Source organism: Canis lupus, chromosome 16 (genome assembly GCF_003254725.2).
Source record: "Canis lupus dingo isolate Sandy chromosome 16, ASM325472v2, whole genome shotgun sequence".
Taxonomy (NCBI): domain Eukaryota; kingdom Metazoa; phylum Chordata; class Mammalia; order Carnivora; family Canidae; genus Canis; species Canis lupus.
The window spans coordinates 15,658,432-15,679,047 of NC_064258.1; the positions used below are offsets into that span (position 1 = coordinate 15,658,432).

General features: G+C 56.4%; 2 protein-coding genes across 22 annotated transcripts in view; both read left to right on the top strand.

Annotated features, from left to right (window-relative positions):
• REPIN1 (replication initiator 1) lies at nt 1–5,998 on the top strand. Of its 11 annotated transcripts, none has more exons than XM_035699628.2 (3): nt 1–133; nt 1,621–1,806; nt 3,200–5,998. In XM_035699628.2, exons 2-3 carry the CDS (start codon nt 1,662–1,664, stop codon nt 4,924–4,926), a joined length of 1,872 nt encoding a protein of 623 aa, XP_035555521.2. In that variant the 5' UTR covers nt 1–133; nt 1,621–1,661; the 3' UTR covers nt 4,927–5,998. The 11 variants fall into 11 exon arrangements, with proteins under 11 accessions (XP_035555521.2, XP_035555522.2, XP_025309132.1 ...); XM_035699629.2 differs by having other exon boundaries at nt 3,203–5,998; XM_025453347.3 differs by lacking the exon at nt 1–133 and adding an exon at nt 182–277.
• Nucleotides 5–20,616, top strand: part of ZNF775 (zinc finger protein 775) — a 26,966-nt gene continuing 6,354 nt past the window's right edge. For 2 of the 11 annotated variants that reach the window (XM_025453109.3, XM_025453146.3), the window contains exons 1-2: nt 9,357–9,485; nt 13,160–13,226. Coding sequence is in view for 2 of the 11 variants with exons in the window: in XM_025453088.3 (XP_025308873.3) it covers nt 9,355–9,485; nt 9,832–9,924 (224 nt within the window). In the remaining 9 variants the exon portion in view is untranslated. Of the gene's footprint in view, nt 134–9,330; nt 9,486–9,831; nt 9,925–10,544; nt 12,254–13,159; nt 13,227–18,901; nt 19,044–20,616 lie in introns of those variants that run through there. The other 9 variants (XM_025453119.3, XM_049095052.1, XM_025453088.3 and 6 more) reach the window with 8 other exon arrangements.

The following is a 20,616-nucleotide window of genomic DNA, read 5'->3' on the forward strand; positions in this document are numbered from 1 at the left end:
TTGAAGTGTTTTAAAAATGATCGCACGATCAACACTGACTTTATTGTAAAGCATAGAAGTACACGACACCGTGCCCGCCTGGAAAGCCCAGGAAGTGTGTGTGGTTTGCAAAGCCCCGGCCACCTGCTCGGCGGTGAGTCACGGGCGCAGGCTCGCACCTGCCTCCGCGCCGCCGACCGGCTGCTGCGCGGCTCCCAGCGCGATGTCCGAGGCGGGGGCGGCCCCCGCGCCAGGCCCCGCGCCGCGGGCCGCGGGCCGCCGGGAACGCCTGCTCTCGGTAATTCCTGGAATCGGGGGCATTCCCTTTCTAAAGTTTGGGCGGTCGGGCTTTTCCTTTCTCCACTTGGGAACAAACCAGAAGCCGGGCTTTCGGGTCAGCGCGCCGCCCCCGGCCGGGGGGCATCTCGGGGCCGCAACGCGGCCAGCGGTCGAGGTGGCCGGGGGGCGGCGAGCGCTCTCTCGGGAGAGGCCGGCGAGGACGGGTCTGGCCACGCGGGCGCGCAGGGACGCGCGTCCTCCGTCGGGACAAAGGGTCGGGAACTTGCGCCCGGCCTGTCCCGGAAAATCCGGGCTGCGGTCGCCATGGCTACGGAGCCGGGCTCCAGGCGGCGGCCCCCAGCCCAGCCCAGCCCGCGAGGGGGCGCTGGGAGGGGGCGGGGGCGGGGGCGGGGGCGGGGGCGGGGGCGGGGGCGGGGGGGACGAGCCCGCCCGCCCCGCCCCGCCCCGCCCCGCCCTCCGGCCGCGGCCGCCGGCCCCAGCCCGTGACTGACCCTCGGCAGCTCCTGTAGTCACGTGGCGCTGGGAACCGGCGGGGGGGCTGGGCCCGGGCCTGGCAGTTGTGAACTCGAACCTGCCGCTGTCGCCGCGCGGGGCGGGGAGCGCGGCCGCCGGCGCCGGCGTTCCGGCCTCATGGACGCGCGACGCGCCTCCGCGCACCCCGCCGGAGAGGTTCGTCCCGGGCAGGGCGCGGGGTTCCACGCGGGCCCGAGGCGGGCGGCCCTACCTGCCGGGCGCGTGACCGTGTGCGCTGTGTGGGGGGGACGGTGGCGGACCGAGTGGGGGGGCGAGCCCGCGCACCTGCGCACAGGCTCCGCGAGGTGCGCTCTGCGTGGGGACCCGAGCGGGCCCACTGGGGGCGCGCGGAGCCGGGTGTCCGCGACGTGAACGGGGGACACGCGCGAAAACAAAAGGGGGGTGTGGGGTCGCCGGGACCCTCTGCCATCCAGAGGGCACAAGGGGATTGTGACCGAGACCTGGCCACACTCGCTCGCCCTGCGCAGCCCCTTGGGAACCGGGCCTGGAATTCCTGTTGGGAGGAGGGTGGGGGAAGGGGAGCCAGCAGGGATTCCAGAGTTTCTGCCATCCGCCGGCCTTTGGCCATCAGCATGGAGAATTCGTGCTGTGACCTTACCGTGGAGGAGATGACCCCCAAGCGCTGTCGTGTACTTCCTTGGCGAAGGGGGCAATATTCATTTATTAATCCAGTATCCATTAAGGTTACTCGGCCGCTCGGGGTGTGGGGCTTGGGTGGGGGAGGGGGCTGTGGCTGGCGAGGACACAAAGATGACTGCCCTAGAGGAGCTCAGAGCCTCATGCATGTTTTCTCTCCCCTCCCCGCAGGTAAGGCTGGCCTCTCTGCACTCAGAGGTCTGAGCTCTGCCATGGGGGTAGGGGTGTCTTTACTGCTGCAGTTTTCTCTGACATCTGGGGGCCACCAGAGTGTGGGCCGAAGCAAGCGCTACAGCCGCAGAAGTATCCCCAGGAGGAGCTGGAAAAAACCTCATCTCCAGCTCCACGGTCTCCAGGGTAGAGTCTGACCTTCTTTGTTGGGTTCCCAAATCATTCCACAGCCCCAGTGCTCAGATCTCATCCTGGAGGAAGGGAGTCACCTGGGGGTGGGGAGGAGGGAAGGATCACTTTCCCAAACCAGTGGTCTTCTCTGTGCTCATTCTGGTCATGGAGAAGGAGGCATGTCTGAGCTGCTCAAGAGGAGTTCGGCTCTAGGGAATTTAGGAGGATGTGCCTGGAGCTTGCAAGCCGGCAGTGAAGGTCCATTAGGAAGCTAATGACCACCTACTCCTCAGGGCCTTCAGGAAGCTCGCCTCGAGGAATCTCGGCTCCCTGGCACTGTGGAAGAGTGGAATGTAGGACAGCCCCTCCTGGGGTTGGCAGGGGACAAGGATTACAGTCTTGTCTTTCTTCCCCTTCTTTTGCCCCAATAGTAATCCCTACCACCCCGAGGGAGGCAGACTGTGGGTGTTCCTTGGACTTGGGAGAGCTTTCCTTCCTGCAGTGTCCTAATCATGTGTGTGTGGGTAGAGGAGGGCAGGCAGGCAGTGTGGGCACAGTCTGGACAGGCAGTGGCCCGGCGTTATGCAGTGCTGCAAGTAGCATCTAGCACTCCCTTCCTGTTTCCCAGAAGCGCTGTTGTCTCTTGCTCTCCAGGCTTCTACCCTGACAGACTGAGGTTAGGGAGGCCAAAATGCTCCCTGTGGTGTGATTAGAGCCCAGGAGAGGGTAAATAGGATAAAGGCTGTAGGAGCTTCTTTCTGTGGGAACTTTACAAACCCAGGTGTTTTAAAGGAAAGAACACTGGCCTGGGACTTAGAAGACCTGTCACCTGGTCTTGGTTCTGCTGTTGGTTTACTGTGGCCCCTTGGGCGAGTCCCCTGTCCTTTTTTATGCCTCAAAATTGCTTCGTCTGTCAAACAGGGAGCTTCATGTTCACTTCTCCAGTCTCTGTGTTTTGTGAAGCTCAAATGTAGCAGCAGGAAATAGTAGAAACGAGCAGAGGGCAGCAGGGAAGCACTTGTAAAAAGCATAGAGCACCATAGGGAGAGGTGACTACATTTTCCAGTGAGTCCTAAGGCAGGAATGTTTGCTCAGCCAACGCTGGAGTGTTTACTTCATGCCAGACACGGGGTGACTGGCATGAGGGGGGATTCCAAGAAGTGTCAGAGTTCCTTCGTTCTGGTAGTTTCCAGGGCCAGTTAAATACTTAGGACAAATACACTCAAAATGGTATCTAGAAGTGCAAGATTGAAATAATGTAGAACATACAAGGAAATAGAAAAATAGTCCAGATTCAAGGGCTCTAGGAGTTCAGAGGGACGAGCTCCTCGAGGGCCTGGGGTCGGCCAGGGAGGAACTGGGGCAGGATAAATTGATCTCCAGAGTGACACTGCTCTTCCACCCTCAGCAGAGGAAGAACCCATGCTGGAACGGCGCTGCAGGGGCCCCTTGGCCATGGGCCCGGCTCAGCCCAAGGTCTCTGGGCCCTCCCAGAAGTTGCCCCAGACCATGGAGAAGGAGCCCCACGGGCTGAGGTTACAAGGCACTTCCGAGGCCCAGTTGGGCAACCAAGCCCCCAGTAAGGCCCATCGATGTGCCCACTGTAGAAGGCACTTCCCAGGCTGGGTGGCCCTGTGGCTTCACACCCGCCACTGCCAAGCCCGGTTGCCCCTGCCCTGTCCTGAATGCGGCCGTCGTTTTCGACACCCTCCCTTCTTGGCACTACACTGCCAGGTCCATGCCGCTGCCACTCCAGATCTGGGCTTTGCCTGCCACCTCTGCAGGCAGAGCTTCAGAGGCTGGGTGGCCCTGGTTCTGCATCTCCGGGCTCACTCAGCCGCAAAGCGGCCCATTGCCTGTCCTGAATGTGAAAGACGTTTCTGGCGACGAAAGCAGCTTCGGGCTCATGTGCGGAGGTGCCACCCCCCAGCCCCGGAGGCCCGGCCCTTCATATGTGGCAACTGTGGCCGGAGCTTTGCCCAGTGGGACCAGTTAGTTGCTCACAAGCGGGTTCATGTAGCTGAGGCCCTGGAGGAGGCAGCAGCCAAGGCTCTCGGGCCTCGGCCTAGGGGCCGCCCTGCGGTGACGGCGCCCCGGCCTGGCGGAGACGCTGTTGATCGCCCATTCCAGTGTGCCTGCTGTGGCAAGCGCTTTCGGCACAAGCCCAACCTGATCGCCCACCGCCGTGTGCACACGGGCGAGCGGCCCCACCAGTGCCCTGAATGCGGGAAGCGCTTCACCAATAAGCCCTACCTAACCTCACATCGGCGCATCCACACCGGGGAGAAGCCCTACCCGTGCACCGAGTGTGGGCGCCGCTTCCGCCACAAGCCCAACCTCCTGTCTCACAGCAAGATCCACAAGCGCTCAGAAGGGTCGGCACAGGGCGCCCCGGGCTCAGGGAGTCCTCAGCTTCCAGCTGGCCCCTTGGAGGCCTCGTCGGAGCTCGCTGCAGACGCCCAGCTGAGACCCAGCCAGGAGCGAGCACCGGAGCCTCCGCTGGAGGCCCCTGGGGCGCCCCTGCAGGACCCGGCGGCTGCGCCCCCATCCCTGTTCACCTGCGATGACTGTGGCCGGAGCTTCCGGCTCGAGCGCTTCCTGCGGGCCCACCAGCGGCAGCACACTGGGGAGCGGCCCTTCACCTGCGCGGAGTGCGGGAAGAACTTCGGTAAGAAGACCCACCTGGTGGCGCATTCCCGGGTGCACTCGGGCGAGCGGCCGTTTGCCTGTGAGGAGTGCGGGCGCCGCTTCTCCCAGGGCAGCCACCTGGCCGCCCACCGGCGCGACCATGCCCCTGAGCGGCCCTTCGTCTGCCCGGACTGTGGCAAGGCTTTCCGCCACAAGCCCTACCTGGCGGCCCATCGACGCATCCACACCGGCGAGAAGCCCTACGTCTGCCCAGACTGCGGCAAAGCATTCAGCCAGAAGTCCAACCTGGTGTCCCATCGGCGCATCCACACAGGCGAGCGCCCCTATGCATGCCCCGACTGCGACCGGAGCTTCAGCCAGAAGTCCAATCTCATCACCCACCGTAAGAGCCACATCCGGGACGGCGCCTTCTGCTGTGCCATCTGTGGCCAGACCTTTGACGACGAGGAGAAGCTCCTGGCCCATCAGAAGAAGCATGATGTCTGAGAGGGCAGGGGCTGCAGAGACCAAGGGAAGGGGGTGGCCTGAGCGTCATTTACAGGCGTGTTGCTGTGGGCCTGTGCTTGGGGGTACCTGTGTTGCTGCTGCTTTAGGAAAGGGGTGGGAGAGCAGCCAGTGAGCTGGGCCCTGTTAAGGAGGGAGGTCTAGTCCCCAGCGGCCAGGGAAGCCTCACTCAGTGCAGGGGGGCTCAGGCCTCCAGCCGGTGTTTGCTAAGGTTCTGCCCTGACCATCCTGTGCCCTGGAAAAGTAGCAATAGCAGCTCTACCTACCCCTTAGAGCCCTCCAGCTGGAGGGGCCACCAGGGGACAGGAAGTCCCTTCCCCTCTGGTGTTGACGCCTTAATGTCCTTGTCTTTTATCATGAGTTCCTTCAGGTCGTTTTTTGGAAGTAGGTGTGGTACAGTCTTAGTAAATGAGCACTTGGGAGGAAAAGTGGACCAGCTGGATACACCTGGGAGAACCTGCTGGCCTTGTTAGACAGTTCCTGGGCCTTTTCCAGCACAGAGGTGAGGCTGCACTGCTCGAACCTGTCCCACTCCGTCCCCTTCTGCCCCTGCCCCTGCATAGGCACCTGGACTCAGACCCATCTACTGTTAGCGCTCAGCTCCACTCCACCTCCCCAAGATCAGTGCACCACCTTCCCGGTGCTTAGAGCATCCCCTGGCTGTCAACAGCTCTGTGTCCAGGCTTTTGTCTGAACACCCCAACCTTCCACTCGTTCCAGAACTCAACGTGGTGGGAAGGACTGCCCCAGTGATAATGGAGGGTCGGCTGACAGCATGAAAGGGACAAGTTTCCTTTTCAACATTTCTAGGTTATGGATGCCCAGCCTCCCCCACCTCCGTCCACCTCCACGCTTAGTTGACAGGGAGTCCCCACCTCCTGAGGCCCTGGTTCTATTGTAGGATAATTCTAATTGTTAGAAATTCTTCCTCATAATGAATGGAATCTGCTTTCCTGTAATTTCTACCTATTGGGCCTCGTTCTGTTCTCTGGAATGAAACAGAACAACCACTTACCCTCCTTTTCAAACTAGAGAATAAAGATTTGGTTTTAGAGCTGGTGGCTGTGTGTTCCTTTCTCCCGAAAAGCCTTGTAATTTGAAAGAGGGGAAGCATGCTGCTCTGGGCTTTGGTTGGGGGGGGGGGGGGGGAGTGAGGTGGGGGATGGGTGTTGCTAACGGGATAAGTGCCTCCACTCTGAGTTCCTTTGCACCTTACCTCCAATGCTTCTCCAAAGGAGGCCAGGCACACCCTGCAGATGGGGCTGGTTCTGCAGGGACTTGGCTTTCTGTGGGGTCAAGTTAGACTTGGCAGGGGCCAGTTATCGGAAGAGTTCTGCTCTGAACCTTCTGCAGTGCCTTCCTGCCTGGCCTGCTGCAGTTCCCCACATATGTGGCTACAGATGCTTCCCTGCACTGGTTGTTTCATACAAATTTGAGTGCTTATTTTTGACAAATATCAGTAGGCCCTTTTCGTGCCAGTTTTAGTAATTTCTGCACAGATCCCGGCACCTAGCACACAGCGCATAAAAACCACAATTTCTGTGAGTGGCATTTTGCAAAGAAGTTCACCTAAATTATCCCACATAATCCTCGTATGGTAGGTACTCTTTTTAGAGATGAAAACATTTGCTCAAGGTCATGTGACTGGCAATCACCAGAGGCGATCGAAAACCCAGGTCTATCTGACTCCCGTAACCTGTGCTCCTGACCACTGCCACAAGTTTATTGGGTGAATGGCGTGTGCTGCTGCTTTGGCAAAGATAATTATTAAATGCCAACTATGCTTATGCTTGATGTGATGGTGACTAGGGGTTTGCCAAGATAAGACTTTGTCCTTACCTCTAAGAGGCCTAAGTCTGGAGAGGAACTGTGTGTGTACAGCTAATGAGCAGAGGGAGATGGATGGGGCTGAGTGGGACTCTGTGTAGGATGGAAACAGATGGCTTCCAAATTTCATATTGGTTAAAGCCACTCCATGACTTCATGGAGCCACTTAAAAACCTGTATAGTTAATGGCGAATTATCTTTCAGAGACTGGAAGCATTGCCTCAAGAATGCCACACATCAATATATCTCTTTAAGGGACCCCAGGGCTTCAAGGGAAAAGGAGCAATGCTTTTTGGGGGCTAGAGGGCAGGAAAGTAGGTCAACGTCTAGGGTTGAGGGCAGGGAGCAGGACACAGGTCCTCAGGTATCTAAGGTTCATAATTGGGGGGTTGGGGAAAAAGATGAGGGCGGGAATCTGACCAGGGCTCCTGACTTTGAAAGATCACTTTTAGAGGAACTGCTCGGGTGTGGGGAAGCCAGCATTGGGTGTCCACTAGTGCTGCACTGCACCTGTTTTGGGGTAGAAATGGTTTGGAGAAGTCCAAAGTTCTGGGAAAGCCACAGAAGTGACTTTGAGGGGGCTGGTAATGCTGGGACGGAGTGATCTTATCCATGGGTCCTTCCTGGGTCCCTTGGAGGACCTGGTGGTTCCCATGTCCTTGCTCAGCATGGCACATGCTGACAGCAGTCTTGAAGGAGGAACTCCACTAGGAGGGGATCATAGTTCTGAGGCAACCCGTTTCCCCCTCTTTTCTTCTACAATTACAAAAATACTAAATTATCTTGTCAAAATTTAATAATGCAGATATATAGTTTTTAAACGTGCAAGTCTTTCATTCCACCAATTCTGTCCTCTTTTTTTTTTTTTTTTTTTTTTGAAGATTTTATTTATTCATGAGAGAGAGAGAGAGGCCGAGACACAGGCAGAGGGAGAAGAGGCTCCATGCCAGAGGAGTGTGACATGGGACCCAATCCCGGGTCTCCAGGATCACGCCCTGGGCTGAAGGTGGCGCTAAACTGCTGAGCCACCCCGGCTGCCCTCTCTTTTTTCTCAATGTAAATAGGATCCCAATGTGCTTCATTCTTTCTATCCTTGAAATACCTTTGGTCAGGAAATGTCAATCTGGGGGAAGTCTTTCACTCTTTAGAGGAGGAAACATGCCCAGAGAGAAGTGGTTTTCTCACTCATAATCAGTGGCAGATCTGGAACTAGAATACTGGAATTCCACAAGCCTTTGGGAAAAACCTCCAGTAGGTGCTCTAAAAGATACAGATGAACAGGATTCTTTAAAAAGCTGACAGCCTAGTGGTGTCTGGCCTCTGTGTGGGGTTTTACACTGTACAAATGCTTCTATAGACCATAGAACCAGTTTGGGTCCTGCAAAAATCCAGAAAAGTAAGTATGTAACTAGGAAATTACTAACTTTTTTATAGATAAGTCAAAGTCCAGAGACAGAAAAGTATCTTTTGTAATAGCTGCAAAGAAGTTAGTGGCAAAACCAATAAATCTCAGTCCAACGGTATCTATTGTTGTGAGGCCAAACAATAGCTGGGCTCAACGCAAATGCTTAGTAGGCGCCTACTGATTAATTAGAATGAGGTCCACCAGCATGAGGGTAGGTTTGTAGGAAGTCTCAGAGAGGCCAGCTTCTGTTTTTATCCACCTTGCGTCCCAAAGGCAGTTTCGAAGCAGCTCCAGAGAGAATCCTGCCAGTGGGAGTTGACCTAGCTGGCTTGAGGTAGCAGTGTGAGGAATCTTATTGGCATAAAGGAGCATTTGCTTTCAATTAGTGTGGGTAGAAGAGAAAATTCTCTTTTCTGAAGATCTCTAGGAGCAGTCAAGACCCTCCTTGGCCGTATGGACCCTGGCCCTAAATCAGCAACCACACTCCGCCTAGGAACGCGACGTCTTCAGACTGCTGTTTCCGGTCGAGAAAGCGAGGGGGTTGGATTTAATGAGGTCTCCGTGTCTCTCTCGTGGAGAACCCCCAGGATCGTTTATCCGGTGCCCACGACCTGCCCGGCGCCGCGCGGGGTGCGGTGTGCGGTGGGCGATTTCTCTCGGGTCGTGCGAGGCAGGTACAGTTTCTCACTCTATAACACTTGGCGGCTGTAGTGCCAAGTACCGCCACTATGTCACCTGCACACGCGAGTGTGAGCATCGGAGTGGGGTTCGCGCGTCCTGTGCCCCGGGATCGCGGCACCAAAGCCGGGCGCGCGCGTCCCTGAGTCGGCCGGAGAGTTGCGGAATGACGGGATCGATCTGAGAGCGCGTCCGCGGGTCCGGAGTCAGAGGGAGAGCCCGGCGGAGGGAAGAAGAGGTGCCGTGGCGCCGTGGGGTCACCGGTCTCCGGCCTCGCCCTCGCTCCTCCTCCCTCGGAGCCCCCGACTGGCTCCCCCGCCGGCGGCCAAAGCGTTAACGCCGCGCGGGGGGCCCGGGAGGCCCCGCGGGCTGCGAGGTCAGCCCGCCCACGCGGGCTATTGGCTCAGGAGAACAAAGGGGCCGCCCCGCGGGCTTCTCCGATAGGGTGGAGCTGGTCATCTGAGCGGCGCAGCCAATCAGGAGGCGGGACGGCCCCGGGGATGGCCAGGCCCGTTAGCCAATCAGGGGGAGGCGCCCGCCCCGCCTGTCCCGGGACTGGCGGGGCCGGGGAGCCCAGTGCCCAAGTCGCCCCGGGGTGGCAGTTCGCGTTAACCTTAACCACAAAGTCAAGGTATTTATTCCCGTCCCCTCCCTCCGAGTCCCTCCGAATCCGGGCGGGAGGGGCGTGTGGAAGGACGGACCGTGCTGTGGGGCCAGCGCCCGGCCCGCTCGTCCCGCGCTGCCTCCACCCAGCCGCGGGCTGGAGGCGGCCTCGGGGGTCTCGGGGTCCCCTGAGCCCCCGGCGCTGCGGCCCCCAACTTTCCCCACCCCCACACAGCCCCTGAGGGAAGGGGCCCGGGTCGTGCGTGGGAGGGGGCTGCAGGCCGGGGCCGGGGCGGGGGGTGGTGAGAGCGGGAGGGACGGGGTGGCGGGCGAGGCGCTGACCCCCTGGTCCCCCTGGGCGCCTTCTGCCCAAGCGCTGGCTCGACGTTCGGGGCTGTGTCGCTGTGTCCGGAAGACGGAGCTTCTGGAGGGCAGGAACCCCAGTGCTCGCCGCACAGTGACACCGAGTAGGTGCTTAATAAGTGATTCAATGAGTGGGCATGAGGATCGGGAGTGCGAACAATGAGAAGGAAGCACCCCCCAGAAATTGGAAGTGTGTGTGTGTGTGTGTGTGTGTGTGTGTGTTGGGGGGGCTCCATTCCAGGAAGATGGGCACCGAGTCAAGACTTCAGTGGGGGTGGGGTAGGAACTGGGGGCTTCTTCCCCTGCAAAGGCGGAGGATGACAGACATGCAGCCTCCTGCAGTCCTTTGGGCCGGGTAGAGCCTGGAGCGCGTCCTGCTCAGCCAGCCTGGGCTTGGGTGTGGTCAGAGCCCAGGAGCCTGAGACTGGCTGATGTCCAGGCTCCACTCTTAGCTGTTCTTTTTGGGTCCCGTGTTCATTTGTAAAATGAAGAGATTAGAGGACATTAGTTTCCCTTCAACTCTAGGTGCCGTGATTCTGTGCTTCTAATCCGTTCTGGAGTAAAATTTCTGTATGGTGTTTCTTTATTAAAATTTTTGTTAATGGTTTTCAGCACACGGGACCTTGGGCTGGATGTTGGGGAGAGAGAAATACACGTTAAGATGTTTACAGTCTTGTTGTGGAGGCATTGGATTGCTATTATGCAACGTATGTGGCATCAGGCTGGGTGGGTGCACAGGCCCCTACAGAGAAGGGCCCCTACCTGAGACTGCCATATCCAAAGGGGCTTCCTGCTCAAAGCGATCCCTGATCTAGGCTGGGAGAAGAAGAGCTGGGCAAGAGTATTCCATGACTGGTCACAGGCCAGCCAAGATGCTGCAAGGTCAGGGAGTCACGTGTTGGGACAATGGGGAGCTGGGAGGCAGGATGAGTGAGCAGAGGCCAGGTTCTCAGTGGTTTTGCCAAGAAAGTTTTAGCTAAACCTGAAAGTGCTGGGGAATATTTTAAGCAAAGTAGTAACAAGTCCTCATTGTGATTTTAGGAGAAATTACTTTGAGTTCTGGGTGATGAATGGATCGGAGGGGCAAGATAAGCTATAAAACTATTAGTGTCTTTGGGCAAGAAGCAGTGAGGCCTGAACTGAGGTGGGGCAGTAGGAGATCTTGGAGGCATTAAAAACAGCACTGGTACAACTTACTGACCTATGCGTTGTGAGAGCTGCACTCTGTGTGGTAGTGAAATGTGGTGGTGGTTTTGAGAGGCCTGATGAAGACCATTGTCCCCACTGGAGAGGCAAGGGCTACCCAGGACAAAGTGCAGAGCTTGGTGGAGTGGTCCAGCCCAGACACCTGTCCCCTGGTGAGGGTTAAGCTGAGGAATCCAAGATTTCCTAGTGCAGCGGTTGCTGGGAGTGAAGAGTGTGGCCAGGGTGTGCAGAAGGAGACCTTAGGCCCAACTCTCCTTGGGGCAAGGGATGTCACCTCTGGGCTTGCTTTTCCCATCCAGCAAAGGGGTGGGGAGCTTCCCACCCTTTCCAAGCTCCTTCGAATGAACCAAGGGGTGGAAAGTATCTATAAATGAAAATGTGACACTTGTCCAAAGTTTTGTTAGCAGTCAGTTTCATCTCTTGCCTTCGGATCGGGTAATGGGGGACCCCAGGCCCTGGAGGGCTCTTGAATCTTGGAGTCAGGGCCGAGGAGTGTGGGTGGTGCTCTCTCCTCTAAAGGGAGATGGTGAACAGGGACTAGGGACATGGATGCCACAGGTGAGGGACAGGCATAGGGGCAGGGAAGTGGGATGGGGCATTCTCACAGAGGGATGACCACTGGACCCAGTGGAGGCAAGGGTCTGGGAAGCAGGTGCCTCTGAGACTGGCCTGGGCTTAAATCATGGACCTCTGGGAGGTGGGCAGCTGCCCCTGCTGTCCGTGGACGTGGTTCCCAGAGGATGCTGGTGGAAGCAACCTGATGTCACTAAATGGAACTCTTCTTACCTGGGCAGCCCTGAGGTACAGGTCTTCTAATGTGGGAGGCAGGCAGGGGGTGAAGGCAATGCGCTGACCTAAAAATAATTTGTCTTGCACTTTGTGAGTGTTTTCCAGAGTCCTTTCACACTGCTCCCCCACCCCTTGTTTGATAGAATAATTCTACACATGGAATAAGTGTTATTATGTTCCAAATAATAATAGTTTCTGTGGAATGATGGCCCACCCTTTCTCCTTGCTCCTCTGACCCCTCTCTGAGGACCGAGGGCCACAGCATCTGGGAGACTGAGGTCTGAAGGCACTGGAGTAGAAAAGGGGGAGTGGGCGGGGCTTGGAAAAAGAGCCACAGTGGGAGGTGCCTGGGACACCTGATCCAGTGCTGAGTGAGATCTGCAGAAGCCAAGAGAAATGAGCGTTCTTGAGGAGCAGGCTGGGTGAGGGGAGAGGAAGGTGGGTGGAGGGCCTGGGGGGGGTGAGGAGGCATGCCTCTGCTGGGGCGAGGGATGGAGGTGGGCCTCTAGGCGGTGGAGGCGGCACCTCCCTAGTCTGAGCTGGGACCTCTGGGCCTGCTTGTCTGTCTGGGCCCTGAGGGCCGTAAAGAATGGGAAGCAGGTCTCCTGGGGCCCTGGCAGCAGCTGCTCTGTGTTTCTGATAACATTTTAAAGCCACTGGTTTATTGTGTCATCCTTGCTCATAAACTGTGGATGAGAGGAAGTTGGGAGGTCTGATGTGTCCAGGGGCTTGATACCTGGAGAGAGCCGACTATACAGAGGCCAACCAGGACAACCCCAGGGAGCAGGCCTTGTACTGGAGTGACATTTGTAGGACTGGCCTTGGGGGAAAACCTGGTGGCTTTGGAACGGGTCCTGGGAGACAGAGGATACACTGCCTCCCTCCCCTTGAGGAAGCTGAGGCTTTGAGGCTCTGGCCAGCAGAAGGATCCAAGGCTTCTAGCCCAGCCCTGCTTTCCTTACCACTGTCTGCTCCTGCCCGGTTAGGCGCCAGCACCCAGCCCAGGGGAGCCTCTCTTCCCCACCAAGCCTTCTCCAGGGCTGTTGAGTGTCTAGTGCCCTGCATACGAGGAGTCATGTACGGCCTTGAGATAGTCCCCACAGAAAAATTTGTGCATACCTATCAAGCCCACTCACATCGGGGAGCAGAGTTTGGGGTGACCATGTAGGCGCTGGGGGTCTCTGGAGATGCTGAAGCAGCTGGAGGAGTAAAGGCTTAGGAAGAGTGAGTAGCCCTGCGAGAGGCCCTTTGGAGAGGGCTGAGGAAATGAGGAGTGGGAGAGAGAGACCCTGCTGGTTTGTAGGCTTCGGGAGGTGCAGTGTGCTGCATATTTGTCTTCTCCAGGGCTCAAGACAAACCTGTGGGGTAGGCCTTTCCAGTCTCCTTCACCTTAGGAACCCGACGCCCAAAGGTAAAGTGACTTGCCAAGGACTGACTAATGGCTTAGAACTCGGGGACCTGATTCCCAGCCTAGGCGCGACCTGGGCCTGATGTGAGGGGCAGCCTTTGGGAGCAGGCTTGGCTGAGGGGCCAGCCCTGTGGGGCTCAGGTTCCCAGGGGAAGGGATCTGCTGCTTCCTCATGGCTAGAGCAGAGCCCAGGTCTCAGTCTGCCCCTGGCTTTCTGCGCCTGGCCACCCTCTGCCCCACCAGCTCCAGCCCTGGCTGGCCTCGAGCCACCCCTCCCCCAGCACAGGGGACCTAACCGGTGACTGGCCCCTACTGGCTTCCTGAGGTCCCGTTCTTGGAGCAGTGGGCAGCTGGGAGCATCGTGAACGTGTGCAGTTACCTGGGTCATGCAGAGATCCACACTTCCACTTCCCTGAGCGCGCTGTATAGTGTTGGTATTTATGTGGTTTGTGCGACACATGCCGGTTTCTGTGGGTTTGTTTGCAGGTGTATCTGGGAGTTTCTAGAGATCTCAGTTTCTTCGTACTTTGCATATAGATTTGCAGCTGTTCTCTTATGTATGAGCATCTCTGTATTTTTGTACTTTTGCACTTAGGTGTGTCAGATGTTGGATACGATTGCTCCTGGATGTGTGCATGAGTGCATTTAGCGTTTACGTCATTTTCTTCTCTGATGCCTGTGATTGCATATTGCGTTCTTTAACTGCAATTGGATTCCCAGGCAGAAAACGGCATCACCTTGTCCCAAGATAGTTGTCATCAGTGATCGAGGACTGGGGCCATAGGAACCCTCTTTTCATGCCTCCATTGATTCATCCATCCATCCGTTCATCCATTCGCTTACTCATTCATTCACTGTACAGGCACACTTTGGAGGTAGTCAGGTTTGTTTCCAGATCCCTGCATTAAAGCAAATATTGCGATAAAGCAAATCAAGTGAAGTGTTTGGTTTCTTGGTGCGTACCAGAGTTACGTTTACACCATACAGTAGTCTACTGTGTGCGCAACAGCAATATGTCTAACACGACAATGTACATGCCTTCATTAAAAAATACTTTAATGCTGAAACATGGCAACTATCATCTGGGCTGTCAGCAAGAGTATTCCAACCTGGCCACGTGTTAGGGCAGGTTGTAATCACTGATCACAGATTACCATAACAAATATAATAATAAAGAAAATGTTTGAAATATCACAAGAATTACCCATTTGTGACATGGACACGAAGTGAGCACATGCTGTTGGAAGAAAATTGTGCAAGTAGACTTGCTCAGCACAGATTGGTCACAAACCTTCAGTTTGTAAAAAAAAAAAGAATAAAAAAAAAATATCTGCAAAGTGAAGAAAGCAAAGTGCACTGTAGGGCAGTGTGCCTGCAACTGAGGCCCTGCTGCTTTCCTCCTGGACCTTACGGTCCAATGCCGCGCCATCCACTGGAGCTTCATTTTTTTTTTTTTATAAATTTTTTTTAATCTTTATTTATTTATGATCGTCACAGAGAGAGAGAGAGAGGCAGAGACACAGGCAGAGGGAGAAGCAGGCTCCATGCACCGGGAGCCTGATGTGGGATTCGATCCCGGGTCTCCAGGATCGCGCCCTGGGCCAAAGGCAGGCGCCAAACCGCTGCGCCACCCAGGGATCCCCCACTGGAGCTTCATTGACAGAGGCATGCTTTCTGCTGTCCTGACAGTAGCTCGAGCTACTTGAGGCTGTTGAGCACTTGAAATGTAGCTAGTGTGATTGAGAAACTGAATTTAAAATTTAATTTATGTAGATTTGAATAATCACATGTGGGTATGGAAGCCAGGTGCCTGAAAATGAAGGATATGGGTAGGGTAGGGGGCTTGGTGAGTCCTGTACTTTCTTCTAGGAGGCAACATGGTCTGTGAGAAGGGCAGGCTGACCTCAGTTTGGTTCTGGCTCTAGGATTCACTAACTGAGTGACTTTGAGCAAATGACTTAACTTCTCAGATCCTAATTGGTTGTGAAGGATGAAATGGGTGATGCCTGCTAAGTGTTGGGTGCGCAGTGGTGCTCAGAGCCAGTGGCTCTCTCCTTGTCCATACTGGAGTCTTGGCCAAGCACCCCTTCTTTCTATGGCTAGATCAACATCAAGATCTCAGGGAACTATAAAAAAAAAAAAAAAGATCTCAGGGAAGTCTCCCAGGCCCCCCAGTAAAATGAGGTTAGGAGAGATATAACCTCTGCCCCTAGGTAGTGCTCTTTGAGAATCCCCCCAGGGTGGAGGCTGGCTGGAGCCTGAGCAGGGCCACCGCCTTGCGAATGCTGTTCTGGCCACCATCTTGGGTCTTCCTTGAGCATCTGACCTGTGTGAGCCAGCATGGTGGGTCAGGGCAAGGACATGAGACATGGTGCCTGCCCCCAGGAAACAGGATCTCCCAGGGAAAGAAAGCTGGGAGTGGGCCAGGCAGGTTGGAGCATGTGGGGCGAGGGAGGCTGGGCAGGTGGGCTGTGCACTGTAAACCAGATGGGGTCAGATGGGGTCAGACCGGCTGAGAGGTGGGAAAGATGTGGTTAATAGAAAGATAGGCCATTCAGGGAGCATGGTAGCCTCGAGATCCTGGCGAAGGGGGTTAGCTTGTGTGGAGGGGGCGCTTTGGGAAGAGGCCCCCCCGGCCCGCAGTTTCCTCTGGGGGCAGGGGCTTGTTGGCCTAGGGGAGCAGTGGTGAGTGGTGAGGAGCTGGGTGTGGCCCTGGTGGGAGCTTACCACTGAGGAGGGCCTGGGAGCTAGGCCTTCACCTGGGGTTTGGGGAGATGCCACCCCTCCAAGCTCCAGCTCCTGGTGTGGCTCATCCCTGCTCCAGCAGTGACAAAGGACGGGTGAGGTGCCATCCATTAGCTCCCCCTTCCCTGCCTGAGGTCTGATCTGTGAAGATGGCTTGGCTGGTGGAGAAGTCCCAGGGGCCTGAGGTTGGGAGGATGTGGAGAGATGGGGGCCATGTCCCTGTGCTGCCCCTCCCATCTATGGCCTTTCTCTTCACCCCAGCTGCTCTCTGTGCCTCTCCCTGCCCCCAGGATTCTGCTGAGAGCAAAGCCCCTTTGTTACCTTCCCCTGCCCCCAAACCTCACCACCTGCTGTAGGGCACAATCCGTGCTTTGTGTGGTCTGGCAGTTGTCATGCAGCTGCCCCCCTACCCCCACCCCCAGAGGCCTCTCATTGAGGGCCCGCCTCCAGCTGCAGCCTGACCCAGTGTGGGCAGGGCCGGGCCCAGAGCCAGGTGCCGGAAGAGGAAGTGACCAGGGCCTTGTCCCCAGACCCATCACTCCATAGAACTTCCTGGGCAGGGAGGGGGCAGGTCACGGAAACCCCTGCATGACAGGTCAGGCAGGTAGCCTTCAGAGAGTACATGTGGGCCTGGAGGTGGATTGGCCCTGTTGGCCTGCAGGCCAGGCCAGGTTGGGTGAGCCACGTGTTAGGGCAGGTGGGTGAGAGGGGGGTAAGAAGGAGCAGACAGAGCAGCAGAGCAGGGCAGAGGCAGAAGAGGAAAGGTTAGAGAAGGTGCGGCTTTCTCAGGGTTTTACCTGCAGGACACCTGCTGGCCCGGTTTTTAGCCATTGCCCCTGAGCACACTGTTGGAGGTGGGCCCTCAGGACATGGGGGTCTGCCCCTCATCCTTTCCCCTGCCCTCTTTTTTCTTACTCCTTCCCCTTGGGCCCATGAGAGCCCCCTGCTTTCCTTTTTTTTTTTTTTTTTTAATTTTTATTTATTCATGAGAGGCACACAGAGAGAGAGGAAGGCAGAGACACAGGCAGAGGGAGAAGCAGGCTCCGTGCCGGGAGCCTGACGTGGGACTCGATCCTGGGTCTCCAGGATCACACTCCGGACTGAAGGCAGTGCTAAACCACTGAGCCACCGGGGCTGCCCAGTCCCCTGCTTTCCCTTCCTACTCCTGTGCTTACCTGGACCACACCTGAACCCTGGCGTGGCTGGGACAAAAGTACCCAGGGACACAGGAGCTGCTCTGGTAGCTCACTAAATTATTCACTGAGAATTGAAGCCTTTCTGCCACCAGAGGTGACTTTTAGGCCCTAATACCCCTTGGAAGACAGAATGGATCCAGTAAGACCTATATGATGGGGCTCAGAGGCCCCTTGCTGTGTTGTGTAGGGGTTTCGTGAATAAGGCCAGGGTCCTACCCAGTGTCCTTGTCCTGAATTGTGGCCTGGGTCTCTGCTCCCTCTGAGTTTTCCCAAAGGCGGCCTCCCCTTCTCCAGTCCTCTGAGCCTCTTTAGGAGGACATTGTATCTCCCATGGGTGACAGGCTTCCCCCTGGTGTGGGACACACAGTCACCTGGAGGGAAGAGGTGGTGCTAAGGCAGGCATCCATCGGACCCTGCCCTGTCCCTACCTCCCCCCCCCCCCCCCCCCCCCCCCCGCCTTCCACCCCCCACCTTCTTCTTCCTGTTTGCTTTATCTCTGCACCACAGTAGGTTTTAGTGTCTTTAAGAAGCCACAGTAGGGGTGCATAGCAGACCCTTGTTGGGGAAAAAGAATTAAAATCTCCTGCCAACTCAGAAAAGCTCCCCACAAAAGGAGGGAGAAAAAGAGAAGTTGTTTTTTTTTTAATCGAATAAGCATTAATGCAGAAAGAGATACACGTCCCAGGCAATCGGCTCAGAAATGAGGAAAGCAGGAAGAGACCTCCCCCTGTTACACAGCCCAGCAGACCAGCCCGCTACTCACGCTACTCACGGGCTCTCCAGGTACAGCCTGACCAGGCATCAGGCAAGAGGACTTCCCTGGTGCCACTGTTGGCCACCCATCATTCATCCTAAATCCACCTGGCGATCAGGTAGCACGAAGAGTCGAGGGGCAAGCAGAGGTCTGGGGGAGAGTGCCCCATGCCCCATACAGAAGGGCAGCCAGTAAAGCCTGGGCCCCCCAGCAGCATCTCCTGTCCCTGACAATGAGCCAGTTAGGAAGTTTCCAAAACCTTGAGCATTAAAAAAAAGAAAGAAGAGACGAGCCCCAGATTGGTGAAGTCTTTTTTTTTTTTTTTTTTCAAAGATTTTATTTATTTATTCATGAGAGACACACAGAGGCAGAGACAGAGGCAGAGAGAGAAGCAGGCTTCCTATAGGGAGCCTGATGCAGGACTCAATCCCAGGACCCCGGGATCACGACCTGAGCCAAAGGCAGACGCTCAACCACTGAGCCACCCAGGTGCCCCCAGTTTGGTGAAGTCCTTAACAGGTACCCTAGCTGATTTATGTGTAGTCTGGCATGGGGCAGGGATGGGAGGGGATTTTGAAGGAGAGGGACCCATGGTGCTGGAGGGCCATTTCTGCCTTCCATGGTGGCTTCATGGCCCCTCAAGGCGGGGGGGTCTCCAGGCTTAGCTGAGTTTCCTGTGTGGCATCTGTCACTCCCCCTGCCACACACACACACTGCTAAGATTGAGCCAGTGGGCCTGAGCCTCTGGTCTGGGAGTCAGGAGACCTGGGGCCGCCCCTGGCGGCCACCATGCAGCCGCCTTGGTGACTTGGGCCACGTTAGGGGCCCTCTCTGGCCTCAGTTTCCTCCTCATAAAATGGGAATAATGCCTGTTTTGCCTGCCTAGTAGCTATGTGTGCAATTTTTAAAAAGCCCTGCACTCTCCACTGAGGTCACAGACAGAGAAGTTCTTGAAAAAGAGGGACCACATTCTGTGAAGTCACAGGAGAGTGGGGAGTCCCATTTGGTCCTTGTCCCAATGGCCAGCTCTCCTTCCTGTGCCCCCTTGCCCGCAGATGGCAGGGCAGGAACAGGTACCCAGGAGGCCTCTGTGGATGGAGCTTGGCCCCACTGGTAGGAGCACAGGTAAGGGAGTGACCGTACAGGTGGGAGCCCACCGCGGCCTCCTCCACCAGGCCGTCTTCCCGCCCTGCCCTGTCCTGCTCAAGTGTGAGCTGCTACGCTCACCCATAGTATATGGGCTGGAGGAGTATTACAGAGCAGGAAGGTCCTCCAAAGAATGCAAAGAACGACCAGGTGAGGGGATGTGCTCACACCCACCCTGTGTGTGAGCTTCCCAGGCAAGAGGGAGGGTGAGGTGTTTGCTGACCGCTGGGGTGCTGGCGGTCACACTGATCTAACATTGAAAACCAGCTCACCGGGTAAGACGATCCCTGCTAGGTTTTGATCAGGAAAGTGCCTTCAGGGCAGCCCTGGTGGCTCAGTGGTTTAGCGCCGCCTGCAGCTCTGGGTATGATCCTGGAGACTCCGGATCGAGTCCCACGTCGGGCTCCCTGCATGGAGCCTGCTTCTCCCTCTGCCTGTGTCTTTGCCCCTCTCTCTGTGTCTCTATGAATGGATAAATAAAATCTTAAAAAAAAAAAAAAAAAAAGGAAAGTGCCTTCCGTTTGGTCCATGAAGACTTCCTGAGGTCACTTAGGGTTCATGGGGCGGCTCGGCAGTCTTGGTGTCTGCTGGGCGGGCGCTGCTGTTAGCGGAAGTCCTGTGCTCTCTGCTGAAGCCCCCCACGGATCCCCGAGCACCCCCAGCCTCCTCACAAGCCCGCGATGCGGTGGGGTGGGGGCGGTTAGCCTCCCTGCTGCAGAATGAACGGCTCTGGTCCTGGGAGACGGGACAGGGCCCATCCCTGGGAACGCTGTCCCTTGGCTCAGCTACTTGGCTCAGCTCAGCTTCTTTGCCTCCCCTCCCCTCCTCGCTTCTCCAGAGGCCTTGCCCCCTGGATCCCAGGGCCCCAACCCTCCCAGGATAATCATCACGATGAACCTAAGATGGAGACAAAAATCAGGCAGTTGGGTAATAAAGGAATGAAGCACCCAGCTCAGATGGGTGGTGTGGTCCACGGACACTGCACATCCTGGGTCCATGCGGACCCCACTTCTGGCCTGGCTCCCCACCACTGCCATGTCACTTTGAAGGCGGGGAGCCCCCAGGGTGTGTGTGTATGTGAGAGAGAGAGAGAGAGAGAGATATGCTGACGTTACCATAATTACAGTAAAACCAAGGTCGAATGGCTCCGGATGTTTTAGCAGAAGGAACCTTTCCCAGGTCAACCTGTAAGGAGGAGCCTAGTTCAGGTATGAGAGGCAGTTGGCCAGGGCCCTCTCCCCACCTCGGGCAGCTTCTCAGGTACCCTGGGATCTTAGGGAAGACCTTACTCCTGGGTCTTAAGAACACTGGCTTTGACCCTGGAGGACGGAGGCACTGGGGGGCTGGGGACAGCTCCGGGCACCCCGTAGGCTCCCAGCACCGGCTGGCCAGGGGTGCAGAGGAACTCTTTCTGGGTGGCAGAACTGTTGAGATAATTAAAGCTTACCTCTTTTAAGCACCCTTTAATTTCTATTTATTTTATGTGTTTTTCTTATTGTGGTGAAATATACATAACAGGAAATATACCATTTCTTTTTTTTTTTTTTGAAAG